Source organism: Tachyglossus aculeatus, chromosome 16 (assembly GCF_015852505.1).
Source record: "Tachyglossus aculeatus isolate mTacAcu1 chromosome 16, mTacAcu1.pri, whole genome shotgun sequence".
Classification (NCBI taxonomy): Eukaryota; Metazoa; Chordata; class Mammalia; order Monotremata; family Tachyglossidae; genus Tachyglossus; species Tachyglossus aculeatus.
The window spans coordinates 25,337,811-25,364,934 of NC_052081.1; the positions used below are offsets into that span (position 1 = coordinate 25,337,811).

General features: G+C 47.7%; 1 protein-coding gene across 2 annotated transcripts in view; it reads right to left on the minus strand.

The window, feature by feature from the left end:
* Nucleotides 1-25,198, minus strand: part of INPP5F (inositol polyphosphate-5-phosphatase F) — a 65,808-nt gene extending 40,610 nt beyond the window's left edge. For both annotated transcript variants that reach the window (XR_005454469.1, XM_038758493.1), the window contains exon 1: nucleotides 25,060-25,198. Coding sequence is in view for 1 of the 2 variants with exons in the window: in XM_038758493.1 (XP_038614421.1) it covers nucleotides 25,060-25,156 (97 nt within the window). In the remaining variant the exon portion in view is untranslated. The remainder of the gene's footprint in view (nucleotides 1-25,059) is intronic.
* Nucleotides 25,199-27,124: the final 1,926 nt, after the last annotated feature.

Genomic DNA, 27,124 nt, shown 5'->3' on the forward strand with positions numbered 1-27,124 from the left:
TCTTCTGCTCCCTAGACAAAATGACCTGCTCATTCCAGATTGGTAACTTCAATACAGAGGGTGAATGTTGGGATTCTAGACTGTAAACTCACTGTGGTTAGGGAATGTGTCTATTATGTTGTTGTACTGTACTCTCCCAAGTGTTTAGTACAGTGCTCAGCACTAAATAAACGATCAATAAATACGGCTGACTGGATAAGTACCACAGGCATATTTACCAATACAAGGTGTTGTGTTTACATTTTAAAATACACTTCTTTTCATTTAGGAAATATATTGAGGGTAATAATAATAATAATAATGGTATTTAAGTGCTTACTATGTGGCAAACGCTGTTCTAAGCACTGGGATAGATACAAGCTAATCGGGTTGGACACAGTCCCTGTCCCAGCTGGGGCTCACGGTCTTAATCCCCATTTTATAGACAAGGTAACTGTGGCACAGAAAAGTGAAGTGACTGGCCCAAGGTCACACAGAAGACAAGTGGCAGAGCCAAGATTAGAACCCAGGTCCTTCCGGCTCCTAGGCCCGTGCTCTACTAGGCCGTTCTACTTATTATTATTAATAATAATAATGGTACTTGTTAAGGGCTTACTATGCACCAAGCATTGTTCTAAGCCCTGGGGTAGATACAACTTAATCAGGTGGGACACTGTCCCTGTCCCACATGAGGCTCACACCCTTAATCCCCAAATTGCAGGTGAGGAAACTGAGGCCCAGAGAATTTTAAGTGACTTGCCCAAGGTCACACAGCTTCCCACATATGCTACAGCATGGCAGCTGTGGCACCAAGCAAGGATTTGTGGTAAGCAGAGTTTCAGACATCCACCCAGTTGCTTTACCCAACTCCTGCCATGAAAAGCCAAATGTCCTCAGTTCAGACATATATCTTACTCCCTGTGATCGCCATCCAACAACTGGAACTGTTTCCCTTGTCCCCCGACCCCCCGGGGGGTGGTTGTGCGTTCATCCTGATTACTCAGTTGTGCAGTTGTTGAAAGTTGTCCTTCCAGCCCTTATCATCTCCTGCATCCCGTGCAGGGGCCGGGGTGCTAACGGTCAGGGTAGCCCGCCAAGTGATGCCGTGGCTACAAGCCCCCTCTCCCTGCACAACCCAGCACTGATAAACTACTGTCACATAACAGAGTTTACACGTGTCATCTTGGTCGTGCACACTAAATGTGCACAACAAATGTGGGCAGTGTGCAGTTCTATATTCAGGAGACAGCAGGCAGATGAAAATTTTGACGACTGGTACGATTTTAAGTCATTTGCAAGTATGTTTTACAACCAATGGGGGAAAAAAAGACTTTAGAAATCCAAATCTTAATGATTACTCCGACAAATCTGTTCTTTCGGAGTTCTGCTTAACTTACATAAGGATGATGCGTTTCATAAGTGAAATCAAAGTCAGGTTAATACACCCAGAATAGCGATTCCAAAATCTAAAATTAGCACTCACTGGCTGCCAGATCCAAGGCTATTTATCCTCTGTGACTTTAATTTATTAAGGAAAAAGACATTTACTTTGCAGACCGGGCTTAATGAGTTCTACGAATGGTGGGTCTGAAGGATTGGCTTGGGCCAGTTAGGGTTTAGGGCAGGTTTAGACACTCCTCTGGCATGCTTTTCCCCCAACCCATTTCAGGTCAGGGGTGGGCTAATAATAATAATAATAATAATGGCATTTATTAAGCGCTTACTACGTGCAAAGCACTGTTCTACCCGCTGGGGAGGATACAAGGTGATCAGGTTGTCCCCCAGGGTAGACAACCGATTTCTAATCTCTGTCCACAAGTAGCTTTCAATCTAGTCGGGGAGACAGACAGTAAAATAACATATAAGGGAAGCTAAAAACGACAGAGATGTGTACTTAGGTGCTCTGGGGGTGGGGTAACAAAGTCCTTAGAGGGTATGGACACAAGTGGAATGTGTGTGCTGCGTTTTGGCACACGAATGGATGAAAGCCAGTCGCCTGGGTTGACAATTTCCAGATGGCCACAGGTACACGGGCCAGCATCAGCCTCCAGAAATGAAGCTTTCACGCTTGACCTGTTCTTGCTTCTAGTGTGGGTTGGACTCCCACCGGATGTTTGGGCAGTAGACTAAGAGCTTCTCTTGATCCCAAACTCTAATTGACAGTATTCCGGGACCACTGCTCAAAAACTCAAAGTTTTACTGGACAGGAGCTTTTGTCAACCCAGCTGGGGTTGAGAAAGAGGAATAACCTATAAAGCACTAACTGCTCTTTATAGAAGAAAACCTAAGAAATCAAAAATAACCTTTAAGTAAAAAAAAAAAATCAATGGAGAGCATTTGGGAAATACAATCAATCAATCAATCAATCAATCAATCGTATTTATTGAGCGCTTACTATGTGCAGAGCACTGTACTAAGCGCTTGGGAAGTACAAATTGGCATCACATAGAGACAGTCCCTACCCGATAGTGGGCTCACAAAACAATTTCAACTGCTTTACTTTTAAGACATTTAAACTTACTCATAAAGCTAATTCTTGAAACGCGAGGTATTAAGAGTCGATGTTTTTACTCATATTCAGATGAATCTCGTAATTCTTAGTTTTCATTTTAAAATGCTCTCGTCTTCAGGATGTGACGAAAGCAAATCAGAAGCATGACAGAGTTTAACATATGAGTCATTGTTCCGGGATGCTTATTCTGAAGGCGGCACACCCCGAACACAAGAGGGTTTTGTACCAACTCGGTGTTAATCCATGCCTAAGCAGCTTCACCATTTCCTTTCAGGAAAAACATGAAGTCTTTTCTCGTTTACGACAAGGTGCTTGGATCTCAAATCTAGTCAATGACATTTAACCTGGAGCCACAAAACCCCCTGTACCGAGAAAAGGGTGTTATTTCCTCAGAGATCAACGTTCTAAATTAAGCTCTGTCATCTTTCATTAAAGCTTAAACCCTTTTCTCCATTGCCACAGTAGCTGTAGTTGTTCTTTGTATTTGAGATGAAACCCACACAGCTTTGTTTATGTGTGCATATGTAGCTGAAAAGGCTATCACAGAATCCACATTCCTAACCGTAATGCACACACACACACAAAGTCTGTCCTTCGCCGCGCTTTCGGGCTTATTGTTCACATAACTTGGACCTATTTTTGGCTTTTGCCACTGTTTCACGTAAGCACTTGAATACAAAACCCCTCACGGCAGTTAACCGATCAAAAGTATCTGCTGAGTTCCTACTGTGTGCAGAGCACTGTATTAAGTGCTTGGGACAGTACAAAGGGATTGGTAGACATGATCTCTGCCCTCAAAGAACTCGGGAGATAGCAGGGGAGACACTAAAACAAATTATTGATAGGAGGATATGAACGAGTATAAAGATCTGTAAATAAGTGCTCAGTGTGGAGGCGGGGGAAGAGCAGGAAGTACGTTGTGTTGCGTAGGCTTAGGTGGCACAGAAGTGCTGAAAAGGAGAGGAGATATAAAGAGAACAGGCCTGAAAGTCAGAGGTCTTGGGTTCTAATCCTAAACTCCACCACATGCCTGCTGTGTGACCTTGCACATGTCACTTACCTTCTTGGTACAACAGTTACCTCATCTGTAAAGTGGCGATTAAATCATACTCCTTATTTAGACTGTAAGCCCCATGTGGGGCAGAGACTGTGTGCAATCTGGTTAACTTGTAACTACCTCAGAATTTACAACAGTGCTTGGCACATGGTTAAGTACTTAGGAAGTACCATAATTATAATTATTATTATTACATAAAGTGAATTGAGAAGCAGTGTGGCCTAGTGGAAAAAGCAGGAGCCTTGGGAGTCAGAAGACCTGAGCTCTTACTCTGACAACTGTTTACTGTGTGATTTGGGCCAATCACCTATCTTCTCTGTGCCTCAGTTTCCTCAACTGTAAAATGGAGATCCCTCTTAAACTGTTAGCCCCATGAGGGATACGGGCTATGTCCAACCTATTTTTATAATAATAATAGTGGCATTTATTAAGTGCTTACTATGTGCAAAGCACTGTTCTAAGCGCTGGGGAGGTTACAAGGTGATCAGGTTGTCCCACGGGGGGCTCACAGCCTTCATCCCCATTTTACAGATGAGGTAACTGAGGCACAGAGAAGTTAAGTGACTTGCCCAAAGTCACACAGCTGACAATTGGCGGAGCCGGGATTTGAACCATTGACCTCTGACTCCAAAGCCCGGGCTCTTTCCACTGAGCCACGCTGCTTCTCTCTACCCCAGCGCTTAAAACAGTGCTTGACAAATAGTGGGCACTTATATACAAGAATAAAAACACGAATCATTCATAAGAAAAGATTTCCTGAAGGAGACAAGATTTCAAAGGAGCTTGTGAAGATGGGGAGAGCAGTGATATGCTGGATGCAAAGAGAGAGTTACCAGGTGGGGAGTATGGGGGAGAGAAAGAGAAAGAGGGAGGTCAGCAATGGAAGAGACAAGAATGAGAAAGAGTGAGTCGGTTAGCTTGACAAAATGACGAGTGGATAAGATTTGACTGAATGCCTTAAAACCAATTGTCGACTGTGAAGCCAAGGTTGTTGAAGGAGTTGATTTGGAAAGGAAAATGAGGAGCTCAGGTTTGGGCACACTGAGCTCAAGATGCCGGCAGGACATTCACGTAGGAGGAAATGTGAGATTGCAGAGAAGAGGAGATCACTTACATACATGTTGGCTACACTCTATTTCATCCTTCAACCTGTAATTTGTTTAAGACTAAACTCTTTGAGGGAAGAGATCACATATAGTTTCTACTGCACTGTCCCAATGCTTAATACAATGTTCTTCTCTGAGTAGACATTCAAAAAAGGGAAGCAGCATGGCCTAGTGGAAAGAGTGGGAGTCAGAGGATCTGGATTCTAAGCCCAGCTTTGCCAAATGCTTGCTGGGTGACCTTGAGCAAGTCACTTAACTTCTCTGTGCTTCAGTTGTCCTGCTCTGCCTCTTACTTAGCCTGTGAGTCCCATGCAGGACCGGCACAATGTCCAACCTGTATCCACTTGTATCTACCCCAGCGCTTACAATGGTGTTTGACATAAAGTGCTTAACAAATTCCACTTTTAAAATGTTATCGATTGATTTATGATCCTCTTAAAGATTCCACTCAGAAAGAGCTGCTCTTTAACCGATTGCAGTGTCCCACGCTGCTCCATTTACTGCAGTTGTCTCCAGTTTTCCGCTGTGATGTCATACGGTCTAAGGCTTCACTTTAACCCGGTATTACAATTTTCCGGGAGTCAGAAGGACCTGTGTTCTAATCTTGTCTACTGTATGACCTTGGGCAAGTCACTTCTCTCTGTGCCTCAGTTCTTTCATGTGCAAAATGGAGACTAAGACTGTGAGACCCATGTGGGACATGGACTGTGTCCAGCCTGATTAGGTCGTATCTATCCCAGGACTTAGACTAGTGCTTGACACAATAGTAAGAGCTTAACAAATACCATCATTATTATTCTTGCTCACATTTATGGATATTGTTTGGAGAGCCTGCTGTTCTCTTTTCTCCTCTCATGTTCTACCCAATGAAACTCTGCTGTGGCGAGCTAAGCTTCGACATTTGTATACCAACTTTGTTCCAGGTCTCTGTTGCCTGTCATCCTCTCTTGCCACTTGTATGTGAAGTTGTCAAAACTGTTCTATGAGCTGGATAATAATAATAACGGCATTTATTAAGCGCTTACTATGTGCACAGCACTTGTTCAGGTCTCAAAGTCAGGTTCTCAAAAGATGAACCAGTACTGTAGCTCTGTAAACTGTGGGTTGTCTGAGGTCTGCTACATTACTGCCCCTCTACCTGACGGTGTCCCAGAAGATGTGCTGACCATCTTGGTTTATTTTCTCCTCCCTTGGCTAACCCTGCCTTATAAGCAGTGTGCTCCCTAAATTAAAAAAAAAAAAAGCCCTGAGTTCCAGGTTCCAACTCTGGATTCCATTTCTTCGTCTGCGTCCATCTCCGACCATCCTCGGCTTTTGATCGGAATGATTTATTGAAAACTTCATTTTCCTAAAGGTACATTTTCCATAGCTACGTAGGCAAAAAGAAAGAGGAAGCAAGCCCATTTTCTTGAAGCTTTCAGGACATCCAGAGCAAAATTGGATTAGCTCCTAATATGTGCGGAACAACATGCCAAGCACGTTGTTCTAGGGCGGGGGTTGATAAGCATGCCGTGCGGAAGAGCCCGACGTAATGACGGAAACACGGCGGCCGTACTACAAAATTTGGTCACGCTCCATTCCAGAGTTGCGGTGGCTTCCTAGCCGCAGGGGCTGAAGGAGCTGGCGTGCTGGTGGGGAGCAGAGAGATGGGGAACGGAGGATGACAGTGCAGGCGGATGATGGGAGGTCTCCTCAATTGCAAACGAGCGGTAGGCGCTTTCCAGGAGAAGCCCGAGGAGGGAGAGAGGCAGGGAGGGAGCTCTGATCAGTCAGCCGTGGGGTAGCTTTGCCGTGAAACACCTGGCCGCCAATTTTGACTGAGGGTACGTAGTAAGAGAATGAGCAGTACCGTCACCAGCTCCTCCATCCCTCCCTCCCCGCCCATGGGATGACCCCCCAGGGTTGGGCTAAAACACAGTCTTGGACAGGTGGGCAGCTCATCCCCAGAGCAGGCCTGGAGCTCTCTGAGCCATATTTAGTTCCAAGAAGAGCCAGACCGGGCTCCCGAACCATAGGTTGCCAACTTATGAGAAGCAACGTGTCCTGGTGGATAGAGCACGGGCCATGGGAGTCGGAGGACCTGGGTCCTAATCCCGGCTCCACCACTTGTCTGCTGTGTGACCTTGGGCAAGTCGCTTCACTAGGCTTCAGTTACCTCACCTGTAAATGGGGATTAGGACTGAGCACCCGATATGGGACAGGGATTTTGTTCAACCTTTGTTCAGCGACGAAGAAACAGAATCCAGAGTTGGAACCTGGAACTCAGGGCTATCTACTAAATTGCTTAGTACAGTGCCTGGCACACAGTAAGCTCTTATCGAATACCATTAACCAAACAAAACCCTGCAACTAAGGGGCTTAGGCACATACAATAGAAGACATATATATGTATATGTATGTATATATGTTTGTACATATTTGTTACTCTATTTATTTTACTTGTACGTATCTACGCTATTTTATTTTGTTAGTATGTTTGGTTTTGTTCTCTGTCTCCCCCTTTTAGACTGTAAGCCCACTGTTGGGTAGGGACTGTCTCTATATGTTCCAAGCGCTTAGTACAGTGCTCTGCACACAGTAAGCGCTCAGTAAATACAATTGATGATGATGATGATGAAGCCATGGTCCCTGACCTCGAGGAACTTAAAAATCTCATGAACGATCCCAGATGGCACAATTGCCAAATATAAAATAGGGCAAAGCGTAGCAACATGGATACAAATGGTAGTAATAATAATAATTATGGTACTTGTTAAGCGCTTACTATGTGCCAAGCACTGGGGTTGATACAAGTTAATCAGGTTGGACATCATCCCTGTCCCACACAGGGCTCACACACTTGAACCCATTTTACAGATGAGGTCACTGACACCCAGAAATGAAGTGACTTGCCCAAGGTCACACGGCTGACAGGTGGCAGAGCCAGGATTAAGACCTAGGTCCTTCCGACCCCCAGGCCCAAGCTCTATCCACTAAGCCATGCTGCTCCTCTAATGAGGACAATGATAACAAAAGTAATTTACTAGATAACAATTAAATTAGGATATATGCAGATGACCGATAAAGCAGCTGGTGGGATGGCATGTCCAAAAACAAGTATTATTTGGGGAATAGGAGAGGGTTTTTTTTGTGGGGAGATGTGTGATTTAGTGGATCTGTGGCGAGAAGGAGTCCCTCACAGGGAGAAATCAGAGTAATAAGGGAGGCAAGAGAGCCACACGTTTCATAGGATCAAAGAGGGTGCTTTGGGGTGTAGCAGGAAAATATAAAAGGAGAGAGAGGAGAGAGCTGAAGGAAATCTTTGAAGGCAATGGTTAGGAGTTTTCGGTTACTATGGATGATTCATTATCATCATCATCATCGATGGTATTTATTGAATGCTTACTGCATGCGGAGCATTTAGAGGATAAGCTTACAGATTAGAGTCTGTCATTACATAAGACTTGATTCAAAATAAAATCTTCAAAATAAAAACCAGAAAAAAAACTCTCACCAATTACCATGAAGCTTTTCATTTCCAGGGATTAGTACCTACTTAAGGAAGAAAACTGAGGGCAAGGAATTGTTTCAAGCCACTTGGCCATTAGTCTTTTCCACTACCCTTCTTCATATTTCACAGATAATTTTATTCAAACACCAGTACTTTCTATAGATATAATTTTTCTTCGAACAACAAATTTTAAATGACTCGTAATAAAATACTCTTGCACATTTCTAAAAACCTAAGGCATATTTGGTAAGGGTCACACTACTGAATTTAGCATACGTTCCAAGAAATATCACAGGTAAACAATGTGGCTGCTGAGAAAGTTATAGCACACTTAAAAAAAAAAAAAAAGGAAAGTCCAGACTTGACAGGGGTAGGGGTCAACAAAATTTATGCAAAAATTACAAAAAAACTGTACAGTGTGGTGACAAAGTTTTGTACAATAAATGTTAGATTTGCATTTCTTCATTGTGCACACTTTACAGATTAAGAAAAACAAAGTCTTATTTGTGGATTTTCATTTGGAAGCAGAAGCAGCAGTACGGCTTAGTGGAAAGAGCACGGGCTTGGGACTCAGAGGTCGTGGGTTCTAATTCTGGCTCTGGCACTTGTCAGCTATGTAACTTTGGGTAACTGTGTCTCAGTTACCTCATCTGTAAAATGGGGATTAAGACAGCCCCACGTGGGACTGATTACGTTGTATTTACCCCAGCACTTAGTGCTTGGCACATAGCAGATGCTTAACAAATACCGTCAATATTATTATTATTTATATTTTTCGGGAAGCAGATAATTTGAACCCATCAGCCCTTTAAAAAGAAATGAACGGAGACTGATCTAAAAGACAGGATAAGGAGGGGAGAAATTCAGTAGAATAAAAGGAGACTTTGTATGGTTTAAAGGTTATTGCATTTCTCATATTCAACCCCCATATTCATCTATCTCACCACCGACCTCTCACCCACGCCCTGCGTCTGGCCTGAAACGCCCTCCTTTCTCACATCTGACAGACAATTATTCTTCTTGCCCTTCAAAGCCTTAGTGAAGGCACATCTCCTCCAAGAGGCCTTACCCTAAGCTCTCCTTTCCCCTTCCTTCTCCACTCCCTTCTGCACTGCCTTGACTTGCTCCCTTTATTCATCCCTACTCCCAGCCCCATGGCACATAGCTGTAATTTATTTATTTATATTTACTCATATTAATGTCCGTCTCCCCCTCTAGACTGTAAATTCATTGTGGGCAGGGAATGTATCTGTTTACTGTCGTATTGTACTCTCCCAACCGCTTAGTACAGTGCTCCACACCCGGCAAGTGCTCAAAAGCTACTGAATGAACTATCGTCGGCTTTAAAGCACTCAATCACATTTCCCCCTCCTACCTTACCTCTCTGTTTCTTACTACAACCCAGCCCGTATACTTCGCTCCTCTAATGCCACTGTAATGTCACTGTACCTCCAACTCCTCTATCTCACCGCTGACCTCTCACCAACCCTCTTACTCATGTCCTCCCCCTCTTCACCTCTGACATCATCATCCCCACCGCCACCCCCCTCAAAGCCTGATTAAAAGTACATCTCCTCCAAGAGGCCTTCCCCGACTAAACCCCCATTTCCTCTTCTCCCACTCCCTTCTGAGTCACCCGTGCACTTGGATTTACACCCTTTATTTAACCCTTGTAAAATTTATTTAACCTTTGTTTTGTTGTCTCCACCTTCTAGACTGTGAGCCTGTGAGTGTTGCCAACTTGTACTTCCCAAGCGCTTAGTACAGGCTCTGCACACAGTAAGCACTCAATACGATTGATTGAATGAATGAATGAACCTTCCCTCGGCCCCACAGCACTTATGTACATATCTCTAATATATTTATAGTTATGTCTGTCTCCCCCCTAACCTGTAAGCTCATTGTGAGCAGGGAACATGTCAACCAACTCTGTTGTAGTGCAAGATCGTCACACGAATATGCAATCAATAAAATTTACTGAGTGCATGTATGAGGAGCACCGTACTAAGTGTTGGGCAAGTATAACAAAATTAAAAGACATTTAACTGGCTGTTACCCGAAAGACTGGTGATTCGTGCCCACCCAGGGATGGTGTTGTTCTATTTAGAGCAGCAGCGTGGCTTAATAGATAGAAGAGCCTGGGAGTTGGAAGGTCTGGATTCTAATCCTGACTCTGCCACTTGTCTGCTGCATGACCTTGGGCACGTCACAACTTCTCTGGGCCTCAGTTACCTCTCTGTAAAATGGGGATTGATCGTGAGCCCTAAAAGGGACATGGACTGTGCCCAACCTAATTAGCTTGTATCTACCCCAGCGCTTAGCACAGCGCCTGGCACAGAGAAAGCGCTTAACAGATACCATTAAAAAACAACTGCTCCTCTCCAGGAGCTAACAATCTAGCACGAGAGACAGGCACTAAAAAACATTTCAGATAGGAGGAAGTGGTGGAGAATGAAGTTACGCACATAAGAACCATGGGTGGTTTTGAGTATATGTTTGGGTGGCTTTGAGTATATGTTTGGGTGGTATGAAATTCTCAAGTGGCAGTTGAGGGGATATAACTTTGGGATTTTAGAAATTAAATGGGGAAATCCAACTGGAAGAGATGTGATTTCAGACAGCCTATGAAGATGGGAATAGCAGTGGTCTGTTGGATATAAAGGGGGAGGGAGTTGAGGCAGGAGGGAGAGCAAGAGCAACAGGAGAGATGAGAATGAGGCACCAGGAGAAAGCTAACTTGAGAGGAATGAAGAGGGTGAGTTGGGATGTAGGGGAAGAAGAGAATGTAAAAGTAGAACAGTGAAAACTGACTGAATGCCTTTGAGGCAATAGTGAGGACCTGTTGCTTAATGCCTAAAAAAATGGGCAACCACTGGAAGTTTTTGAGGAGCAGGGAGATGGGTGCAGAACGATGCTTTAGACAACTGATCTGGGCAGTAGAGGGACGTATGAAACGGAGAGGGGAGAGACCAGAGTCTGATGCAGTGGTCAAGCCAGGATGGGACAAGTGCCAGTGAAGTGGTTGATTGAATAGAAAGGAAGGGGCAGATTCTGGAAATGATGTGAAGGAAAAACTGACAGGATCTGGCAACAGCATGAATATGAATATTGAAAGCGAGGGAGGAGGTAAGGAAAATGCCAGTTAGACTTGAGAGAAGGGGAGGGTGGTGATGGGAAAGGTGGGGGTGAAGCGGAGAATTTGGCAGCAGGCTATCCAAGGAGGCTGAAGAATCCCTGACCTTCATTTCCCCTTTCCTCCAACCTAAAAGACAAAGCAAGTTGGGGAATAGAGGATACCGACAGCGGCTGGGTAAAGTGGGGCCAGATGGTAGACAGCCTTGAAGCCAACCCCGAGGAGTTCTGTGTTGTCACGAAACAATGCAGGGAGCTAGTGGAGAGTTTTTGGCGAGAGGAGAGATGTAGGACAAGAGACGTTTCAGGAAGGTGATCCGTGCAACAGCACGGAACAGACTGGAGTGGGGGAGACCGGGAGGCTAGGACATCAGCAGGGAGGCAGCTGCAATCGTCTAGCCACAGCATGACCCCAGCTTCTAACAGGGTAGTAGCGGTCTGGGTGGAGGGGAAGGGGGCAGAATCAGGAAATGTGGTGCAAGAAAAACCAGTCGGACTGAGCAGGAGACCCAGTGTGAGACTTGAAAGACGCTGAAAAGTCAAGGATGATACCAAGGTTGCAGACTCCTGGGACCGAAAGGGTGATGGTGGAGGAGTGGTTTTTGGGGGAGAGATGAGTAGTCTTAGAGATATCAATCAATCAATCGTATTTATTGAGCGCTTACTGTGTGCAGAGCACTGTACTAAGCGCTTGGGAAGTACAAATTGGCAACATATAGAGACAGTCCCTACCCAACAGTGGGCTCACAGTCTAAAAGGGGGAGACAAAACCAAACATACTAACAAAATAAAATAAACAGAATAGATATGTACAAGTAAAATAAAGAAATAGTGTAATAAATATGTACAAACATATATACATATATACAGGTGCTGTGGGGAAGGGAGAGATATGTTGTTTCTGTTTGATTTGTGCTATGTGCCAGGTACTATACTAAGCAGAGAAGCAGCGTGGCTCAGTGGAAAGAGCACGAGCTTTGGAGTCAGAGGTCATGGGTTCAAATCCCGGCTCCGCCACTTGTCAGCTGTGTGACTTTGGGCAAGTCACTTAACTTCTCTGGGCCTCAGTTACCTCATCTGTAAAATGGGGATTAAGACTGCGTCCACATGGGACAACCTGATCACCTCCCCAGTGCTTAGAACAGCGCTTTGCACATTGTAAGCGCTTAACAAATGCCATTATTATTATTGTAACCTCCCCAGCGCTTTGAACAGTGCTTTGCACATAGCAAGCGCTTAATAAATGCCATCATCATCAGTGGGGTAGATGCAACCTAGCCAGTTTAGATCCAGTCCCATCTGGGACTCACAATCTTAATCTCCACCTTATAGATGAGGGAACTGAGTCGCGGAGAAGTGAAGTGACTTGCCCAGGGTCGCACAGCAGACAAGTGGGGGAGCCGGGATTAGAACCCAGGTCCTTCTATCTCCCAGGCCCGTGCTCTATCCACTAGACCACACTGCTATTTAGGGGCAGGCTTTGAGGACCTGGCAGAACACCTGAGTCGAGATGGAGGCAAGAGGGGATGTGGGTTTGCAGGTTACACTAGAGGTCAGGGCTAGAGGGGTGACCATGGGGTAGATAAAAGAGAATAAAATCAGGCAAGTCCCCTTTTACACTCAGGGATTGCAGTCTAAAAGGGAGGGTATTTAGTACAGTGCTCTGCACACAGTAAGGTCAATAATAATAGTAATAATGGTATTTGTTAAGCACTTACTATATGCTAAGCACTGGGGTGGATACAAGCGAAGTGGGTTGGACACAGTCCCTGCCCCACATGGGGCTCACAGTCTCAGTCCCCATTTTACAGATGAGGTAACAGGCACAGAGAAGTAAAGTCACTTAATAATTATAGTTAGGGTATTTGTTAAGCGCTTACTTTGTGCCAGGCACTGTAGTAAGCGCTGAATAATATCTGTGGCATTTGTTAAGCGCTTACTATGGCCCAGGCATTGTACTAAGCGCCGAGGTGGACACAAGCAAATCAGGTTGGACACAGTCTCTGCCCCATGTGGGGCTCACAGTCTCAACCCCCATTTTACAGATGAGGTAACTGAGGCCCAGAGAAGTGAAGTCAATCAATCAATCAATCGTATTTATTGAGCGCTTACTGTGTGCAGAGCACTGTACTAAGCGCTTGGGAAGTAGAAGTTGGCAACATATAGAGATAGTCCCTACCCAACAGTGGGCTCACAGTCTAAAAGAAGTGACTTGTCCAAGGTCACATAGCAGACAGGTGGCAGAGCCAGGATTAGAACCCATGACCTTCGGACCCCCAGGCCCTTGCTCTATCCATTACATAACCATGCTGCTTCTAATCAGACAGAGTCTCTGTCCCGACCTGTCCAAGGTCACACAGCAGAGAAGTGGAGGAGCTGCGATTCAGAACAGTACTTGACACATAGTAAAAGCGCTAAACAAACACCAGAAGAATAATAATAGCAACTTCCAATATAAAGTAAAGAACCTTCAATCCCAAAGGATTTTCCCAGGAAAGAAGCACAAACTGCTTAAAGCAACCATTCTACATCACCACAATTTAGTTCAAAATCTTACTACCCAACTGAAACTAAAAGACGAAGTTTAGATGAAAAATACCTTGGAGTTTAAGAGTATTGTTATAGTTTAAATCGCATACAGTAACAAAGGCAATTTTAGATAGAGATCATATATAGGGTACGGACATGGGGGCTTAAAGCGTTCCCTTTTTTATTCATTTTCACAGCAAGTGTTTCTGTGGCAACATGACTCCTCACTCTCGGCTTCAGGGCTGTCCATCACCTCGCCCCCTCCTACCTCACCTCCCTTCTCTCCTTCTCCAGCCCAGCTCGCACCCTCCGCTCCTCTGCCGCTAACCACCTCACTGTGCCTCGTTCTCGCCTGTCCCGCCGTCGACCTCCGGCCCACGTCATCCCCTTGGCCTGGAATGCCCTCCCTCTGCCCATCCGCCAAGCTAGCTCTCTTCCTCCCTTCAAAGCCCTACTGAGAGCTCACCTCCTCCAGGAGGCCTTCCCAGACTGAGCCCCCTTTCCCCTCTCCTCCTCCCCATCGCCCCCCGCCATACCTCCTTCCCCTCCCCTCAGCACTTGTATATATTTGTACCTATTTATTACTCTATTTTACTTGTACATATTTACAACCCTATTTTATTAATGATGTGCACACAGCTATAATTCTATTTATTCTAACAGTTACATGTTCTGTTTTGTTGTCTGTCTCCCCCTTCTAGACTGTGAGCCCGTTGTTGGGTAGGGACCATCTCTAGATGTTGCCGACTTATACTTCCCAAGCACTTAGTAATAATAATAATAATGATGGCATTTCTTAAGCACTTACTATGTGCAAAGCATTGTTCTCAACGCTGGGGAGGTTACAAGGTGATCAAGTTGTCCCACGGGGGGCTCACAGTTTTAATCCCCATTATACAGATGAGGTCACTGAGGCACAGAGAAGTTGTGACTTGCCCAAAGTCACAGAGCTGACAATTGGTGGAGCCGGGATTTGAACCCATGACCTCTGACTCCAAAGCCCGGGCTCTTTCCACTGAGCCACGCTGCTTCTCTGTACAGTTCTTAGTTCTGGTCTTAGTACAGTACTCCTGCACACAGTAAGCGCTCAATAAATACGATCGATGAACGAATGAACTGGAATATGGCCCAAAATAACTGAATAAAACTATCTGATGGCAGTAATTTACTTAATTTAGGGTACCAGACGTCAGCATCAATCCCAAATTTAACAATATCCAAAACTCGGTTTTGGAACAAGGGCGCTATATTGGAACACGAAAATTTATAACATAGGTGTTACATAAGCAAAAACTGGCCACAGGGGCCAGACACTCAAGGAAACTCCAGACTATTTACAAAGTGGGGAGAAAATGACCAAATCTTCCAGATATCACATTTAAAATTCATGTCAAATTTACTGATCATAATGGAGTTACTGATATTTCATCACCCAGATATGCCATTATTCTGACAATATCACACAAAGCAAAATTAGAACGGACATGTACATCAACATAAAATCCATTTGAGCAGCAAGATATTTGGAAAAATAATTTTTCGGATTAAGCCCTAATTTTTTTTTTACATAATTCAGTGGCAGAAGTCAGGTAAAATTGGACAAGACCCCTGAAATCTAAACACTAGTCATACATCAGACTTCTATTCGCTCAACATGCATTTTCGTATAACAGTACTTTCTTTAATGGCCAATGTCAAAACATCAGTTGCAGAGAAAGATGGATTTGTATTTCCTGACAGGAGTTCTGATCCTTTAATACAAGACTGAGGGAATTACCTGTGCTTTGAGTGGATTATATACCGCTTTCCATTTTGTTCTCCCTCCTTTCCCATAGTCCCAACTCTTTACTTCTTATAGCTTTGTATCGTCCACCTTTCTGTCTTTTCGGCTTGATCCTCTTTCCCTGGGTCTTTTCCCTATCCCCTTCTCCTGGGTCATTTTTGGTCAGTAAATACGATTAAGTGACTGATCATTCTTGCCTCACCTCTGTGTCTCCTCATTCATTCTCCATTACTCAGTTCCTCTCTATCCTTCTCACCCTGCCTATTTTCTTCTTTCAGTTTCTCCACTAAACTGTCACCTCCTCCCAACTCTTCCTGTCCTTCAGTTTCTTTTATTCCCTCTGTCCCTCTCCCACACCTCTTCTCTCTACCACTTATTTCCTTTCTTCTTCTCCCCTTCTCTCTTTCCACCACTTCTTCCTATCACCCTTTTTTCCATCCTACCTTCCTCTGGGTCTCCCTCTCTCCTCCGGTTCTCTCCAGTCTCTTCCAGATCTTCCTTTAGGTCTGTGTAGCCTTGGACCCTATGGGTGCCACTTCTAATCCCAAGGAGTGCCCTTCAACTATCCCCCAAACCTCGGGACATTCTTTCACTCCAGCTTTGTATGGAGCTGATTTTGATGATCCTGTGCATCCAAAAACTGCTGCTGCAGAGACCCAAGGGATACAGGCTTGGAAGTCAAAGAATCTGGGTTCTAATCCTACCTCCAGCCCTTGCCTGCCGCATGAGCTCTGGAAAGAAAGTTTCCTCAAATGGGGATTAAACGCCTGTTCTCCCTCCCCCTTACACTGTGAACCCCCTGGGGCAAAGGGGCTTTGCCCAACCTGACCAGCTTTGTATCTACCCCAGCACTTAGTACAATGCTTGATGTAAAGTAAAATCTTAACAAATATCACAGCTATTTCCATTCAAACTCCCCTTTCAGCCAATCTCCCCCAAATTGAAAATGATCCATACAATGCCTTACTTTCCTGCATCTAGAGATTACCTTCTGTGTTAGCAGGTTTGTAATTAAAAGACAGTTTAGACTCAGCATTCAAGGTGCTTAGCTTCCAATATTACCTAGCATATCAATTAACAGTAGAATGCTTACTGTGAGCAGAGCACTGTACAAAGCTCTTAAACACACACACACACACACACACACACACACACACACCGCCGCCCCCCAGAAGGAAAAATTTCCTTTCACATAGCTTAATCAATAGTATTTTTGAGTGCTTACTACTCAACAAAAGGAATCTGAAAAACATTATCAAATGAGCGGGACTCAAACCTATTTCTTCTAGTAAAACATTTACACAGCAAAAAATTTCAGATAGCAAAATAAATGGATGGCTACAAATGATTTTGTCTTACAATGCCAAAAGTAAGTCTTCTGACAGGACTCAAAAGAAAGTCTGGAGCATCACCAAATGAGAATAATAAGGTAACTGAAAATAACCATTTATATCAAATGTATGATGCAAAGGAAAATACTGCTTCAATTTTATTAAACTTATATATCCAGCCTACCAAAAGTCAAACTACTGTGACTTACCTTCCGATCTGGACACTGAATTTACTTGGCACAAAACGGCAGGGAGAAAGGGGAGATAAATGAGTGTTCAATACATACTACTCTCTTATTGAAATCAAGTGCTTCCTCAAGGAAAGGGGTTTGACTTTCCCACGGCATCCTGGTTAGTAAACACTTTGAACGCTTCACCTGAAAAATGTGCTCACTTAGGAGGGCACTGTAAGACCACAGGCCGAGATCTTAGAATCAATCAATAGTATTTACTGAGCTCTTACTGTGCGAAGAACACGGTATAAAACAACAAAGTTCGAAGATATGAACCCTGCTCACAACAAGCCTACAAGCCAAAGATGGATTGGCTGTCAGGGAAGCCCAATCTCTGTTTGGCAAACTAGCTAATTTTGTTTTATTATTCATAATAATAATGGTACTACTAATGATGATGATAATGATAGTGGTAATAATAATTTTATGGCATTTGTTAAGCACTTACTATGTGCCGGGCACTGAACTAAGAACATGTATAGACAAGATAATCAGGTTGGGCACAATCCCTTTCCCACACAGGGCGCACAGTCTTAATCCCCATTTTACAGGTGAGGTAACTAAGGCACAGAGAAGTGACGTGACTTCCTCAAGGTCGCACAGCAGACAAGAAGCACAGTCAGAATTAGAACCCAGGTCCTCCGACTCTCTGGTCCATGTTCGTTCCACTAGCTGCTTCTCTAGTTATTACTGTATTTGTTAATTATATTTATTGAGCACTTATTGCGTGCAGGGCACTGTACAAAGCGCTTGGGAGAGTACAACACGACAATGTAACAGACACATTGCCAGCTCACAACGAATTAGTCTAGAGGGGGAGACAGACATAAATATAAATAAATTATGGATAATAATAATGGTATTTGCGCTATGTGCAAAGCACTGTTCTAAGAGCTGGGGAGGTTACAAGGTGATCAGGTTGTCCCACAGGGGGCTCACGGTTTTAATCCCCATTTTACAGATGATATACATCTGTATATGATATGCATACACAGATACATATATGGATAAATGCATAAGGGCTGTGGGGTGTTGAGGGGGGTGAATAAAGGGACAGGGAGATGCAGAAGGGAGTGAGGAAAGAGGAAATTGGGGTTTAATCAGAGAAGGCCTCTCAGAGGAGGTGTGCCTTCAATTAGCTTTGAAGGTGGGGAGAGTAATTGTGTGTCAGATATGAGGAGGGAGGGCGTTCTGGGACAGAGACAGACATGGGTGAGAGGTTGGTGGTGATGGTGAGATGGAGGAGACCGAGATAAAGTGAGTAGGTCAGTGTAGGAGAGTAACGAGGTGAGGCAGGGAGGTGTTAAGCGCGTCTCCGTACCAAACACTGTGGTAGATTCAAGATAACCAAGTCAGATACTTGTTTCCTTTAAGCCATTTTGAAAATCAATTTCTCAAAAGGAAAGCTAAACGGACAGATGAATTGGCATTTCATTTACCGGGTCACCAGCTAAAGCAGGCTCTACCTGATATACACTTGGGGTTTGTTTTCAACAGGCCACCCGGAAAATACCAAAACTACTTATCTGAGGACTCCAGAAGAAGCGAAAGAGCTCTACGCGATTATAACTCTTTGTAGATTTGATAAGATTAAAACATAAATGTTTTTCATTAAAGTTTGGGGTAGCAGCAATAATCCTCTTAGAGTTCTACCCAACGTTAATGCGGATCTGAATTAATGGGAACTGGAATTTAATTTCATCCAGGTCAATCAACAGAAGAGAAGCGGGCCGACTTCCGGGCCGGAGTGGGAGCAGAGTTTTTAAATACTCTGAATGGAAAATACCATAAAACTGAAAAAGTTCCCATTCGTTCATGCAGTCGTATTTATTGGGCGCTTGCTGTGTGCAGAGCACTGTACTAAGCGCTTGGGAAGTACAAGTCGGCAACATACAGAGATGGTCCCTACCCAACAACGGGCTCAGAGTCTAGAAACAGCCTCGAAATTCAGGTCACTTCCAAGAATGCGAGCATTTTCCCCAAACGGACATCCACGACGTACGTCTCGGTCGGCAGATGGTTCTTAGGGCGTGCAATTCGGAATTGATAATCATGGTATTTATGAAGCGCTTACTATGTGCCAGGCACCGTTCTAAGCGCTGGGGTAGATGCAAGGTTATCAGGTTGTCCCACGGTGGGGGGCTCACGCTTTTAATCCCCATTTTACAGGTGAGGTAACTGAGGCCCAGAGAAGTGAAGTGACCTGCCCACGGTCACACGGCAGACAAGTGGCGGAGCCGGGATTAGAACCCACGTCCTCTGACTCCCAAGCCCGTTTGGAATTGGTAGGAGGGAGGCCCGGTTTTCTCCAAGTGGCTAGGGATCTGAAAGCAAAAGGGAACCCACCGCCTCAGAAATGGTTCCTGGGGGAGAACGAGCACAGACAGTCTCCTCCACGCTGTGGGAACTGGGTCGGAGCTGGGGAGGAGAGCCCCCCAATTTGCTCCGATCCACCCCAGCGCTTAGTACAGTGTCTGGCACATAGTAAGCACTCAACAAATATCATCATCATCATCATCTCCCGTTTACCTCATCTGTAAAATGGGGATGAAGACTGTGAGCCCCACGTGGGACAACCTGCTTCCTTGTATCTCCCCCTTCCCGGCCACCGCCCCCCCGCAGAGCTTAAAACAGTGCTTGGCCCATGAGAAGCAGCGTGGCTCAGTGGAAAGAGCCCGGGCTTTGGAGTCAGGGGTCATGGGTTCAAATCCCGACTCCACCACTTGTCAGCTGGGTGACTTTGGGCAAGTCACTTCACTTCTCTGGGCCTCAGTTACCTCATCTGTACAATGGGGATGAAGACTGTGAGCCCCCCATGGGACAACCTGCTCACCTTGTAACCACAGTGCTTTGCACGTAGTAAGCGCTTAATAAATGCCATCACCATCATCACAGTAAGTGCTTAACAAATATTATTACTATTATTAACATTCATTCATTCAATCGTATTTATTGAGCGCTTACTGTGTGCAGAGCACTGCACTTAAGCGCTTGGGAAGTACATGTCGGCAACATGATGATAATTTTATACATATTTACTGTTCTATTTATTTTGTTAATGATGTGCATCTAGCTTTATTTCTATTTATTCTGACGACTTGACACCTGCCCACATGTTTTGTTGGTTGTCTCTCTTCCCCTTCTAGACTGTGAGCCCGTTGTTGGGAAGGGACCGTCTCTAGATGTCGCCGACTTGTACTTCCCAAGCGCTTAGTGCAGTGCTCTGCACACAGTAAGCGCTCAATAAATATGATTGAATGAATGAATGAATTTTACATGTTCTGTTTTATTGTGTCTCCCCCTTCTATCAATCAACCTGCCCACATTTCTAGATGTCGCCGACTTATACTTCCCAAGCACTTAGTGCAGGGCTCTGCACACAGTAAGCGCTCAGTGTGAATGAATGAATGAATAATAATAATAATAACAATAATTACTCTATTTATTTATTTATTTTATTTGTACATATCTATTCTATTTATTTTATTTTGTTAGTATGTTTGGTTTTGTTCTCTGTTCTCTGTCTTGATTGATTGATTGATTTAAGCGCTTACTATGGGCAAAGCACCGTTCTAAGCACTGGGGTGGATACAAGGTGATCAGATTGTCATTCATTCATTCAATCGTATTTATTGAGCGCTTACTGTGTGCAGAACACTGTACTAAGCGCTTGGGAAGTACAAGTCGGCAACATATACAGACGGTCCCCACCCAACAACGGGCTCGCAGTCTAGAAAGGGGAGACAGACAACAAAACACAACATGTAGATGGGTGTAAAAGTCGTCAGAACAAATAGAATTACAGCTATATGCACATCATTAACAAAATAGAACAGTAAATATGTACAAGAAAAGTAAATAGAGTAATAAATCTGTACAAATATACACAAGTGCTGTGGGGAGGGGAAGGAGGTAGGGCATGGAGGGGGATGAGGAGGAGGAGAGGAAAAAGGGGGCTCAGTCTGGGGAGCGCTTGGAAGAGTTCAATACAACAATAAACAGATACATTCCCCGCACACAATAAGTTTACGGTCTAAATCAATCAATCAATCGTATTTATTGAGCGCTTACTGTGTGCAGAGCACTGTACTAAGTGATTGGGGGACACAATCCCTGTCCCACACTGGGTTCACGGTCGTACTCCCCATTTTCCAGATGAGGTCACTGAGGCCCAGAGAGGCGAAGTGATTCTGCCCACGGTCACACAGCTGACAACTGGCCGAGCCGGGATTTGAACCCGTGACCTCTGACTCCAAAGCCCGGGCTCTTTCCACTGAGCCACAATGCTTCTCATACAATATAGACATTATATTATAATCTCATCATAATATAATGTCTATAGTAGTGGCAACAACGAACAGTGCTCCGCACACAGTAAGCGCTCAATAAATAGGATTGAATGAATGAAACGAACACATCCGTACATCAGTCCAGTGCTCCGCACACAGTAAGCATTCAATAAATAGGATTGAATGAATGAATGAAACGAACACATCCCTACATCAGTCCAGTGCTCTGCACACAGTAAGCGCTCAATAAATAGGATTGAATGAATGAATGGAACGAACACATCCGTACATCAGTCCAGTGCTCCGCACACAGTAAGCGCTCAATAAATGGGATTGAATGAATGAATGAAACGAACACATCCGTACATCAGTCCAGTGCTCCGCACACAGTAAGCGCTCAATAAATAGGAGTGAATGAATGAATGGAACGAACACATCCGTACATCAGTCCAGTGCTCCGCACACAGTAAGCGCTCAATAAATAGGATTGAATGAATGAATGGAACGAACACATCCGTACATCAGTCCAGTGCTCCGCACACAGTAAGCGCTCAATAAATAGGATTGAATGAATGAATGGAACGAACACATCCCTACATCAGTCCAGTGCTCCGCACACAGTACGCGTTCAATAAATTGGATTGACTGAATGAATGGAACGAACACATCCCTACATCAGTCCAGTGCTCCGCACACAGTAAGCGCTCAATAAATGGGATTGAATGAATGAATGGAACGAACACATCCGTACATCAGTCCAGTGCTCCGCACACAGTAAGCGCTCAATAAATAGGATTGAATGAATGAATGAAACGAACACATCCCTACATCAGTCCAGTGCTCCGCACACAGTAAGCGCTCAATAAATAGGATTGAATGAATGAATGAAACGAACACATCCCTACATCAGTCCAGTGCTCCGCACACAGTAAGTGCTCAATAAATCAGATTGAATGAATGAATGAAACGAACACCTCCGTACTTCAGTCCAGTGCTCCGCACACAGTAAGCGCTCAATAAATAGGATTGAATGAATGAATGAAACGAACACATCCCTACATCAGTCCAGTGCTCCGCACACAGTAAGCGCTCAATAAATAGGATTGAATGAATGAATGAAACGAACACATCCGTACATCAGTCCAGTGCTCCGCACACAGTAAGCGCTCAATAAATAGGATTGAATGAATGAATGAAACGAACACATCCGTCCCCTCCCCCACCCCGGGGAGCTCCTCTTTCCAGCCACCCCCCTCACCGGCCCCGGCTTGACCTCTGACCCCTCGAGGCCGGGGCCGACTCCCTCCCCCGAAGGTGTACTTCCCAAGCGCTTAGTACAGTGCTCTGCACACGGTGAGCGCTCAATAAATACGATTGAATGAATGAATGAATGAAGGGGGCAGCGTGGCACGGTGGAAAGAGCCCGGGTTTGGGAGTCAGAGGTCACGGGTTCGAATCCCGACTCCACCGCACGTCTGCTGTGTGACCCGTACTTCCCAAGCGCTTAGTACAGTGCGCTGCACACAGTAAGCGCTCAATAAATACGACTAAATGAATGAGTGACCCTGGGCAAGTCACTTCACTTCTTCGGGCCTCAGTTCCCTCATCTGTCAAATGGGGATTAAGAGAGTAGAGTGACTGCAGTTTTTTGGTTTTGTTTTTTTTTAAATGGTATATGTTAAGCGTTTTCTCTGTGCCAGTCACTATACCCCCCGTGGGACAACCTGATCACCTTGTAACCTCCCCAGCGCTTAGAACAGTGCTTTGCACATAGTAAGCGCTTAATAAAAATGCCTTTATTATTATTATTACTAAACGTCAGGGTAGATACAGGCTAATCAGGCCGGACCCAATCCATGTCCCGCGTGGGGTTCATGGTCAAAAATGTACTTCCCAAGCGCTTAGCACAGTGCTCTGCACACAGTAGGCACTCAATAAATGCAACTGAATGAATGAATGACCTTGGGCAAGTCACTTCACTTCTCCGGGCCTCAGTTCCCTCATCATTGAGAAGAAGCGTAGCTCAGTGGGAAGAGCCCGGGCTTTGGAGTCAGAGGTCACGAGTTCGAATCCCAACTCTGCCACATCTGCTGTGTGACCTTGGGCAAGTCACTTAACTTCTCTGGGCCTCAGTTCCCTCATCTGGAAAATGGGGATTAAGACTGTGAGCCCCCCGTGGGACAACCTGATTGCTTTGTAACCTCCCCGGTGCTTAGAACTGTGCTTTGCACATAGTAAGCGCTTAATAAATGCCATTATAAAAAAAAGCAGCGTGGCTCAGTGGAAAGAGCCCGGGCTTTGGAGTCGGAGGTCGTGGGTTCAAATCCCGGCTCCGCCAATTGTCAGCTGTGTGACTTCGGGCGAGTCACTTCACTTCTCTGGGCCTCAGTTCCCTCCTCTGGAAAATGGGGATGAAGACTGAGCTCCCCGGCGCTTAGAACAGTGCTTTGCACATAGTAAGCGCTTAATAAATGCCATCATTATTAGCAGTAGTAGTAAGCTCTAAATAATCAGTCAATCAATCAATCGTATTTATTGAGCGCTCACCGTGTGCAGAGCACTGTACTAAGCGCTTGGGAAGTCCAAGTTGGCGACATCTAGAGACAGTCCCTACCCAACCGTGGGCTCACAGTCTAGAAGGGGGAGACAGAGAACAAAACCAAACATACTGACAAAATAAAATAAACAGAATAGATAGGTACAAGTCAAATAAATAAATAAATGCCATCGTCACCTGTCGAATGGGGATAAAGACTGTGAGCCCCCGTGGGCCAACCTGATCACCTTGTAACCTCCCCGGCGCTTAGAACAGTGCTTTGCACATAGTAAGCGCTTAATAAGTGCCATCATTATTATTATTTTCTCTGGGCCTCAGTCACCTCACCTGTCAAATGGGGATAAAGACTGTGAGCCCCCACGCGGGACAGCATCCGCGCCCCCCCCCCCCTCAGCGCTTAGAACATCATCATCATCATCAATCGTACTTATTGAGCGCTTACTATGCGCAGAGCACTGTACTAAGCGCTTGGGAAGTCCAAACTGTCAACATCTAGAGACAGTCCCTACCTAACAGTGGGCTCACAGTCTAAAAGGGGGAGACGGAGGACCAAGCCAAACATACTAACAAAAGAAAATAAATAGGATAGATACGTACAAGTAAAATAGAGTAATAAATCTGTACAAACGTATATACAGGTGCTGTGGGGAAGGGAAGGAGGGAAGATGGGGGGATGGAGAGGGGGGTGGGGGGAGAGGAAGGAAGGGGCTCAGTCTGGGAAGGCCTCCTGGAGGAGGTGAGCTCTCAGCAGGGCCTTGAACGGTGCTGGGCACGTAGTAGGCGCCTCCCCAATGTCATCATTATTATGGTTAAGTGGGCTCAGCGGCAGGAGGGGGGGTGTGGGGGGGGTCCGGCCCACCGTACTGAGGAGCATCCTGAGGGGCTGTGGGAATGGCTCCCCCGGGCCGGGGCGGGGCGGGCCCGTGAGGGGAGCCGGGCGGTGAGGGGAGCCCTGCGGTGAGGGGAGCCGGGCGGTGAGGGGAGCCGGGCGGTGAGGGGAGCCGGGCGGTGAGGGGAGCCGGGCGGTGAGGGGAGGAGCCCCGCGCCAAGCGTTGGCTCACCGGGCTTCAGCTGGAGGCGTCCGTCCCGCCGGCTGCACCACAGCGCCCGCTCGCCCTGCTGCAGGATGTAGTGCTCCTTCGCCTGGAACAACTCCATGGACGGACGGATGGACGGACGGATGGACGTTCCTCCTCCTCCTCGTCGTCGTCGTCGCCGTCCTTCTCCTCAGCGCCGTCGTCGTCCTCGTCGCGGGCCGCCTCCCCTTCCGCCGCCTCCCCGCCCCCCTAGCGGACCCCGCCCCCCTCGACAGGCCCCGCCCCTTACAGGCCCCGCCCCCTAGTCTGTCGGGCGCCCCCTAGCGGGCCAGGCCCCGCCCCCAACGGGCCACTCTCCCTCCAGCAGACCACGCCCCACTAGCCGGGCACGCGCCCCCTACTGGGCCCCGCCCCCTACAGGCTCCGCCCCCCAGCCGGTCGGACGCCCCCTAGCGGGCGAGGCCCCGCCCCCAACGGATCGCTCGGCCTCCAGCAGACCACGCCCCCCTAACCGGTCATGCGGACCCCGCCCCCTGGCCGGCCATACGCCCCCTAGCGGACCCCGCCCCCGGCAGGCCACGCCCCCACCAGGCCCCGCTCCCTAGAGGACCACGCCCCCTAGCCGGCCATGCGCCCCCTAGCGGGCCCCGCCCCCCAACAGGCCCCGCCCCCTAACCGGTCGGCCGCCCCCTAGCGGGCCCCGCCCCCCGACAGGCCCCGCCCCCCAGCCGGTCGGCCGCCCCCTAGCGGGCCAGGCCCCGCCCCCAACAGGCCACGCGCCTTCTAGTAGACCACGCCCCCCTAGCCGGCCACGCGCCCCCTGCTGGGCCCCGCCCCCTAGCGGACCCCGCCCCCTGGCCGCCCATATGCCCCCTAGCGGCCCCGCCCATTACAGGCCACGCCCCTACCAGGCCCCGCCCCCCAGCCGGTCGGGTGCCCCCTAGCGGGCGAGGCCCCGCCCCCAACGGGTCACTCGCCCCCCAGCAGACCCCGCCCCCTGGTCGGCCATACGCCCCCGACAGGCCACGCCCCTACCAGGTCCCGCCCCCTAGAGGACCACGCCCCCAGCCGGTCATAAGTCCCCTAGCAGGCCCCGCCCCCGACATGCCCCCCGCCCTCCAGCAGACCACGCCCCCCCAGCCAGTCATGCACCCCCTGGAGAGCCGCGCCCCCTAGAGAGCCACGCCCCCAGCCGGCCACGCCCCCTAGCCGGCCATGCGCCCCCTAGCGGGTCCCCTCCCCCGACAGGCCCCGCCCCCCAGCCGGTCGGGCGCCCCCTAGTGGGCCAGGCCCCGCCCCCAACGGGCCACGCGCCCTCCAGCAGACCACGCCCCCCTAGCCGCTCATGCGCCCCCTACTGGGCCCCGCCCCCTAGCGGACCCCGCCCCCTAGCCGCCCATGCGCCCCCAAACAGGCCCCGCCCATGACAGACCACGCCCCTACCAGGCCCCGCCCCCCAGCCGGTCGGGCGCCCCCTAGCGGGCCAGGCCCCGCCCCCAATGGGCCACGCTCCCTCCAGCAGACCACGCCCCCAGCCGGTTATGCCCTCCCTACTGGGCCCCGCCCCCTATCGGACCCCGCCCCCTGGCCGGCCATGCGCCCCCAGAGGACCACGCCCCCTAGCAGGCCCCGCCCTCCAGCAGACCACGCCCCCCAGCCGGTCATGCGCCCCCTGTCGGGCCACGCCCCCGAACCGGCCACGCCCCCAGCCGGCCATGCTCCCACTAGCGGACCACGCCCCCGACGGGCCACGGCCCCCCACCAGGCCCCGCCCCCCACCAGGCCCCGCTCCCTAGCGGACCACGCCCCCTAGCCGGTCATGCGCCCCGAATCAGGCCCCGCCCCCGACATGCCCCCGCCCTCTAGCAGAATGCCACGCCCCTAGGAGGCCACGCCCCCAACGGGTCGCGCGCCCGCTGGCATGCCACGCCCCCTAGCCGGTCATGCGCCCCCTGGCGGGCCACGCCCCCTATCAGGCCCCGCTCCCTGGCGGACCACCCCCCCTAGCCGGTCGGTCATGCGCCCCCTAGAAGGCCACGCCCACAGCAGGACGTGCCCGGTCAGGCCCCGCCCCCAACGGGCCACGCCC